This window comes from Chamaea fasciata, unplaced genomic scaffold (genome assembly GCF_029207755.1).
Source record: "Chamaea fasciata isolate MVZ Bird 193981 ecotype frontalis unplaced genomic scaffold, bChaFas1.0.hap1 SCAF_6, whole genome shotgun sequence".
NCBI classification, from domain to species: domain Eukaryota; kingdom Metazoa; phylum Chordata; class Aves; order Passeriformes; family Sylviidae; genus Chamaea; species Chamaea fasciata.
Genome location: NW_027094091.1, coordinates 57,158,281 through 57,166,322, shown reverse-complemented (window position 1 = coordinate 57,166,322; position 8,042 = coordinate 57,158,281). Strand labels below are relative to the sequence as shown.

General features: G+C 48.1%; 1 protein-coding gene across 1 annotated transcript; it reads left to right on the top strand.

Annotated features, from left to right (window-relative positions):
• Positions 1-427: 427 nt before the first annotated feature.
• LOC136291412 (17-beta-hydroxysteroid dehydrogenase 13-like) lies at positions 428-7,095 on the top strand. Its single transcript, XM_066186458.1, has 7 exons — positions 428-754; positions 3,003-3,110; positions 3,728-3,859; positions 4,505-4,611; positions 5,292-5,429; positions 5,680-5,796; positions 6,512-7,095. The coding sequence occupies exons 1-7, from the start codon at positions 545-547 to the stop codon at positions 6,597-6,599; spliced, it is 900 nt and encodes a 299-aa protein (XP_066042555.1). The 5' UTR covers positions 428-544; the 3' UTR covers positions 6,600-7,095.
• Positions 7,096-8,042: the final 947 nt, after the last annotated feature.

Genomic DNA, 8,042 nt, shown 5'->3' with positions numbered 1-8,042 from the left:
GAATTACAATACAGAGTTGAATGGATCTTGATATGCTTTTGTAAGTGGACGAGCAATTTTATTGCTACTTCCGTCCCTTTTCAACCTGCAGCAAATGACAAGAACACGTTTTGCTGCTTCGTTGACACAAGGGCCTGAGAGAGGGACAGGAAGGCACAGAAAACACCCTAAAAGCCACATTTCTTTATCCACGCCCGGCAGCTCCTTTCAGCTGCAGGGCGAACACGGTTCTACGAGGACAGGTTGGCGTGCAGACCGCAGCTCTCCGCACTGCTCACCCAGCGCCAGCCCAGGGACACCAGCCCAGGGACACCAGCCCGGGGACACCAGCACGGGGACACCAGCACGGGGACACCAGCACGGGGACAGCAGGAGCTCGGGGTGGGACAGCTGGGCGGAGCAGCCGCCGGTGCGGGGGTGGATCCTGCGGGAGCGAACGGGACGAGCGGCGCGCACTGAGACCGGCAGCGATAAATCAGCAACCCGCGTCCCCTCAAAAGAGATTAAAGTTCAGTTCGGTCCTCAAAAGAACTCTGGGAAAACAATGAATCTATTCCTGGAGCTTCTCCTGTTCTTGGTCACGCTTCTCTACTCCTACCTGGAGGCTTTTGTGAAGCTCTTCGTGCCTGTGAGGAGAAAGTCTCTCAGCGGGGAGCTGGTGCTCATCACGGGCGCTGGCCATGGCGTCGGGAGAGCGACCGCCTTGGAGTTCGCCAAGCGCCAGAGCAGGCTGGTTCTGTGGGACATCAATAAGGTAATTGGGAACATCAGTAAGGACACACTCGTGTCCGCACTCCGCGACCTCCCAGTGCACGGGGCATTTAGGGGCGGAAGAAGGGCAGCACCCCACCGCACCCCCATCGGCTCCTTCCAGCCCGCTGCCGCCGGCTCCCGCTCGGCTCCTCGGGCTGGGATGCTGAGCGCCAGGAGAGGCTTTGGCCCCACTGGCAGCAGAGGATGCGGGGCTCTGGCCCCACGGGCACTCGGTGCTACTCGGGAGGGAGCAGGCAGCAGGCGGCAGGGCACCTGCGAGGGGGAAAGGAGTGCTCAGGAAACTGCTGCTGGAGCCGCTGCCTGGGCTGGCAGAGAAAGCCCGCGGAGACCAGAAGGCTGTTTGCAGAGAGGAGCGGGTGTGCCTTCACTTGTTCTCTCTGTGGCCTCGGGTGTTCTGTGTGCCTTGCTGGGAGATGCGTTTTCTCTGCGCTCCCATCAGCAGCATCGCTGTGCCGGGCTGTATGTGAGCTCCGCTGCCCTCTGGGCAGCTGCACGTCTAAAGGACCTGGGCAAGTAGAGGGTGGGCAGATAAAACATGCAGCATGGCATTCAGAAGGGATCAAGGACAAAGTGCCGAGTGTAGGGGCAGCAGGGAGGGTGAAAGGCTGGGCTTTCTGTTTCTTACACCCTGGGTCAGTAAAGAAGTTAATTGTGTCATACTGAAGTTGCAAAATAGCCCCCAGCACAGGGCCCCACTGGCACTGCCTTCTGGCACCTGGGGAAGAGACAACAGCAAAACCACTCCTGCCCTGGCTTAGTGAGCTGATACAGTGACAGAGGGAAGCTTCTGTTCTTCTTGTCAAGTGCAATTCTGTAAGGAAAATCTCTCTGCACTGTGCACTGTTGTGGTGGATTGACCTTGGCTGCATGCCAGTGCCCACCAAGCTGCTCTGTCACCCCCTCTTCGCAGCTGGACTGGGTAGAGGAAATAACATGGGAAACAATGACTTGTAGGTTAAGATAAAGCAGTTTGCTAAAGCAAAGCTGAAAGGCTGTGCACACAGAAGCAAAGAGACAAAAAAATATTTTAAAAAATTTTATTCTCTACTTCCCATCAGCAAGAGATGACCGCCCATGTGATGGGAAGTGCTTGCTCTGGAAGGCAAACATTGTAAATACCGGATGCCCCTCCTCTTCTTCCTCCTTTTCGTGGCTTTTATATCTGAACTGTCATCATATGATATGAAATATGCCTTGGGTCAATTTGGGTCTGCTTTCCTAATTGTGTCCCCTCCCAGGCTCTACTGATGAGGTGGGGAATGTTGGGAACACAGTGCTGGTGCTGTGCCAGCACCGCTCAGCAGCAGCCAAAAAACGGATGTGTTATCAACCCCTTCCTAGTGAACAAAGTGCAAAGTACAGCACTGTGAGGATGCTATGGGGAAATTAATTCCAGCTCAGCCAGACCCCATACAAACTGTGGCTCTTCTCACAGCCAGCATGTGAATGCAGAAACACATAGAGCCACTCTCCACATCTCAGGGTGTCAGCCAGGCCTGTTTACAGCACAAGCTCTGTTTGCACTCGCAGTGCTGCCTGCTGTGCTGTGATACGCACCGTGTGCCCTCTGTCTGCTGCTACATGTGCCTTACCAAGCCAAACTCACTCTTGTTGCCACATTCCTGAGGCAAAGAGAATTGGGATTGTTCAGCCTGGAAAACTGATGGCTTCAAAGTGACCTAATTGCAACCTTTGAGTACGTGAAGGAGGCTTACAAAAAGATGGAGAGATAGCATTTCCAAGAGCGTGTGGTGGCAGTACAGAGGGAAATGATTTCAAATCGAAAGAGAGGAGGTTTAGATTAGATATTAGGAAGAAATTCTTTACTGTGAGGGAGGTAAGGTACTAGAACAGGTTGCCCAGAGAAGTTATAGATGCCTCATCCCTGGAAATGTTCAAGGACAGATTGAATGGAGCTCTGAGAACTTGGTCTATCCTGCCCATTGCAAGGAGGGATTGGAACTGTATAATCTTTAGGTTCCCTTCCAACCCAAACCACTCCATGATTCTGCGATTTCCTTTCTGGTAGTCACTCTGCACAGGTCCAAATTTTCCAGCTGTAATACCTATACTCTCAACGACCCCACCTACAGCTCTTTCCCTGGGTAGCCATGAACTGCTCTGGGGCTGGGCAGTGGTTGCCCAATCCAGGGACATCTTCAGCCCCTGCTGCTCAGCCATGGTGAGGGGACAGCTGTGCATGGTGTCTTTCCCTTTGCCTCTTTCAGCACGGCGTTGAGGAGACGGCAGCAGAATGCCAGAAGCTGGGAGCCACTGTTCAAACCTTTGTGGTGGACTGCAGCAAACGGGAGGAGATCTACAGCACTGCAGACAAGGTGGGGCAGCAGGGGCACGGCCAAAGGCTTTCTCAGCCATGCTTGATTCCCCGAGAAGGCAGGAAAACTAGACAAGAGGTGTGGTGCACAAATCCTGCAAGCCCTTGGAAGCTCCCCACTCCTCGCAGCTCTCTGGACACAGAGTGCTGCAGCACTTCCAACATCACAGCCAGTCCCATCCTATTTGAGAGGCTCCAGCACATCACCTCCTATTGCCAAGTTTGCTCTCTACTGTTCCAGCCTCTGAAGGAACATAGACAGCACTGAGGACATCTGGAACATTTTATTGTAATGGCTGTGGTCCAGCTGCCTCAAAACAGTCTGGACCTCCATGGTCCCAGCTGTGACTACCCAGTCCAAACGGTGCACGGTTTGTGGAACACAGTAAATACTGGAATTAATTAAAGGAAGAGAACCAGATCTAAACCAGATTACGTGGCTCTATTATGGCAAAGTTCCTGTCACGTCTGGAAATGTGGCATGAGCTCCTTCTCCCTTAAAGATGCAGTGTTAAAAATTTAATTAGTTATGGCTCATCTTCCCCACCCTTTGCACATCTTGTTTTTTTCTCCCTGAGTGACAGACACAATTTTGGGCTTTTTTCTTCTCTCCAAAAGGTGAAGAAGGATATTGGGGATGTGACCATCCTGGTGAACAATGCTGGTGTGATTACAGCTGCTGACTTTCTCTCGACTCAGGATCACCAGATAGAAAGGATGTTTGAAGTCAACATTCTGGGTCACATGTGGGTAAGGGCCACTACAATCTCCATAGCTACAGTTTGTTGGGAGTGTCATTGAGGAGGCATATTCAGACCAACCATTATTAGCAGTGAATTACCAAATGAACTGTATAGCCCAGGGGCACCTAAGCAGACTGCAGACTGTGTGCTGGGAAACTGGAGTGGCCTCTGGCAGGTGTGAGCTGGCTGGTGACAGCCTCATCTGCAGCACACACTGGCCTCTGTCAGAGGTGTCCTGGGGCTGACAGGGTGGGAGGGTTTCAGCAATACTTGTTTGTGGCAGAAGAAAAGAGAAGCCATAGGTTGACAAGTGGTTTATTGTATGTGCTGGGGGTGAGACTCTGCCAGCATTTCTGCTGACACCTGAAACCTTAAAACCTGCAAAGGAGAGAAGTGGAAACCAACTCCTGTTTCTAGCCAGCTGCTGAAACCTTTGGAGAGCAGGTTGCCAGCTGCACCACTGGTCAGAGAGCAGGTCTCCCTGTGGCTCTGGGAATCTGCATTTGAGCTGTGCAGTTCGTAGCTTTAGGGATAGCTTTGGTCACCTAGTGAATGACATTGAGGGTCAGTGCTAAGTATGCCTAAGAAAACAATGTTCTTTTCCTCCTTCCTGCCCCCTGCATTTTGCCTCCTGGTTTAAATGACTTCCAAGACCACGAGAGCTTTTCTGCCAGTCATGATGGACAACAACTATGGGCACATTGTCACAGTGGCTTCAGCAGCAGGTCATTTTGTGGTTCCTTACATGGTCACTTATTGGTAAGTGATTTTGAAATCAGCTTGCTTCATTTAAAAAAAAAAAAAAATTGTCATTCCCATCCGAAAGTACCGAGTTACTAGGTCTGACTGAATCCTTAGCAATGTTTGTATGAAAGAATAGTCATGTGATATCTATTTTCTTTGGAATTCATTTAGACTTAAGGTTCATATTTATTTCCGTGGCAGATTTTTCCTCAGTTTTGTTTGCATATTGTCCTTCTATTTCAAAGCACACACAATTGATTTGAGATGCTCTTGTGTGGTATAATAAATAGTTGAAGATTATTCTTCATTTCCCTGCCCATTCTTAATTTCAGACATTCAGGATGCATTCCTTCCAAGAATCTTCTCTCGTGGGAAAAATAGGATGTGCTTTGATTGATACACACAGTTCATGTTTTCTGTGTTTTCCTGATGTTTTCCTGTCTGTTTTGTCTGCCTGTTCATACCCTGTCTGCTTCCCACAATTACTTCACAAGTTTCAATATCTAATACACCACTACACTCTGGCACAGGCAAGGTTAGTATAGTCCTTGCTCTTCCTCTCAGCTGGATTATATTATTTGGATATTTTTGCAGCCTAGCCTTTACTTCACATGTATTGTTTAGGCCATTTTCAGTGGTAGAAAGGTGGAAATAGGATATCTGCCTTCTCATTTGTACTTTTTCCCCTCCTGCAGCTCAAGCAAGTTTGCTGCAGTTGGATTCCATAAAGCTCTGACAGAGGAGCTGTCTGCCCTGGGAAAGGATGGAATAAAAACAACGTGCCTTTGTCCGGTTTTTATAAACACTGGATTTGTCAAAAACCCCAGTACAAGGTAACTCTCAATACTCTGCATTCCTGTGCTCCCTTCTTTGCATCAGGGCACTGCATATAATCCCCAGCTTTAGGCCTCTGTTCCAAGTGGCTGTGGAACAACAGTGTGTATCATTGGCTAAAGAAATTCTGCAGTGTCCTTTAAGCCATGTAATTCTTGCCTTTGAATTACCTGAATTTGTGCCTTCTAGATCAGCTGGTACCACCCCTTTTTTCCACTGCAGCTCTTATGTGTTTGCTTTCCTGTGTAGGCTTGGAAAGATTTTGGAGATTGAAGAAGTTGTAGAGACTCTAATGGAAGGAATAGTGACCAACCAGAAAATGGTTTTTGTTCCACCAAATCAGAGCGTCGCTTTACTGCTTGAAAGGTGAGTAGGGCAAAAAAATGTATCAGCTGTAACCTGCTGAGTGTACCACCCCTCAAACTTGTAAAATCTGATTCAAGATTAAGTTTTATTTTAGAACGTATCACAAAGTAGTTAATAATGCCGTGGTTCTTTCCAGTGACAACAGCTGACATCATCCAGAAATATTTTTGAGCTCTCTCACAGGCCCTTGCGTCGAACCACTTGCTGCAGCTGACTGGTGTCAGTGCAGAGCTCCACTGCTCTACAGGCCACCACAACCTCTAAAACAGCAGCTCCAGCATAGTCCCAGAATGAGATGAGGACCTGAGTGTTTGTTTCTCCATGTCAATGCCAAAGATGCAGGCCATGGAGGCTGGAAAATTGCTTTAAAAGGCCTCTTGCAAAGAGAAAGCAAATGCTTGTGTCTATGTTCAGTATGAAAACTTTCTGGATTCTGCAGCAATATTGCAGCCTAAATTATGGTTGGTACATTCCTGCCCTGGAACTGTCATAAAAAGAGTTGGGTGGGATTGGATTTAAGACTGGTCAGAGATTGATGAGGGCTACATGTCCTTGGGAAATAATGCCCAGTTTAAGACTGTTTCAACCTTAGTCTCAGTCCACGTGTGAACATGCATTCTGTCCCAGATGAGCTCTTCCCTCACCTGCAGTGCCACTTTTTCACATAATTTAAGCTTTGATCCTACTTTCAATTTCATGTCATTGTCTCTTTCAGGGTGTTCCCAGAACGTGCTCTGAACCTCCTGAAGAAGATGTCTGAGGTCAAATTTGATGCAGTCATTGGGCAGAGGAGCACCCAGTGAAAAGCAAGGACTGATTCTCACTTCCCAGAGGCACCAGTGAAAACAGAACATGTGCTGAGCATAGTTCAGCTGGCTTGATTCAAACAGAGCTCAGGCAGGTGCTTCCAGGCCACCATTCCCAGGCACACCTAAGGGCTAATCCTACACCTGCAGCTGGAACATACCTGCATAACAGGGAGTGTTAGCAAAGCAGTGATGCAGCTCTAGAAGGGCTGCACTGAATGTACATCCCATCACCTCTATCTCGTTGTGCTGAGGCAGGCAGGAATGCCCACAAAGGTGGGTGGCCTGTTTTCACCTCAATTTACATTTTTGAATTATAAAATGCTCTAATGAACACTAAATTTCCCACGTTTTTGTAGGAAATACCTGAAATAATACAGGTGTATTTGTAATATACTTAATTACTTTGATTATCAATTACATCATTTGCACCATCAATTTATGCCTTTGTATGAATAAATACAGTTCTTTAACACAAAGAACAATGTCTGTTGGCAGTGAAAGTCATAATCAAGTCCTAGAGATGCATTTAAGGTCCGGTATCAAGGAATGCAGTTTTCCCGTATCATTTCTCACACTGCTCCTCTACACTTTCCAGACATCTTTAAAACACCTTCTCATGAAAACAGTGCAGTATTCCTCTACAAATGACTTGGTGCCACAAGTGCAGCCCATGCAGGCACAGGGCCAAGACTGGGGGAAGGGTGCAGGTGCAGGGGAAGGCTCCAGACGAGCCTCCACACAGCTCCTCATCACAAGCCAGGAGCCTGCTCTGATGGCACAGGAGGTGACACCCCTAAAGGTCTTTGGCCTGGTCTCCAAGAGAGCAGCAGCTGCTGACACACGGGTCAAAGACCCCTCCAGAGCACAGAGGATCTGTGCACCCCCTTGTGCAATTCCCACCTGCTGCAGGCACTGCCAGCCTCCAGCCATCCCAGGCAGGCACAGTTGGAGTCTGTCCTGTTCACCTGAGCCTTTCAAGTTGTTCTGTAAACCAAGGTTCTTTTTCTTCAGAAAAGAGAGAGCACTCACCACCCAGCTCCTCCTGCTCTTAGCTGGCAACCAGGAAATGTTTTGCTGCCCTCAGCACAAATAGTTGCTAGATGAGCTAAATGACACAAAAATAGTTTCCTTTTTGCTCATGGAACATTCATGTAACAGGACACTCAGGGTGAGTGAAGCTCAAGTTCCCAGCTCTAGATTTTTAGCTTCATAGAGAAAGCAAAAAGACAAGAAAGAAAGAAAGGGTAAGCAAAATTCAGAGAGTTTTAAAAATCCAAAACGTTAAAAGTCAATTAAGGAGTGTTAGATATGGTTAGTATTTAAAAAAAACTCTCCAGCCCTCAAACCATTTGAGAAGCATGCTGTGAGTCCTGAAAGATAAAGGAGTACAGTTTGTACGCATTTTCAGTAAGCTATTTTTTTAAGTCTGTTTTCCCT

Excerpts from the sequence above, each read along its gene's own strand:
- LOC136291412 (XM_066186458.1), top strand. The coding sequence starts at position 545 with ATGAATCTATTCCTGGAGCTTCTCCTGTTCTTGGTCACGCTTCTCTAC. Across the intron at positions 5,430-5,679 it reads GTCAAAAACCCCAGTACAAG|GCTTGGAAAGATTTTGGAGA; the intron begins GTAACTCTCAAT and ends TTTCCTGTGTAG. Across the intron at positions 5,797-6,511 it reads GTCGCTTTACTGCTTGAAAG|GGTGTTCCCAGAACGTGCTC; the intron begins GTGAGTAGGGCA and ends TGTCTCTTTCAG.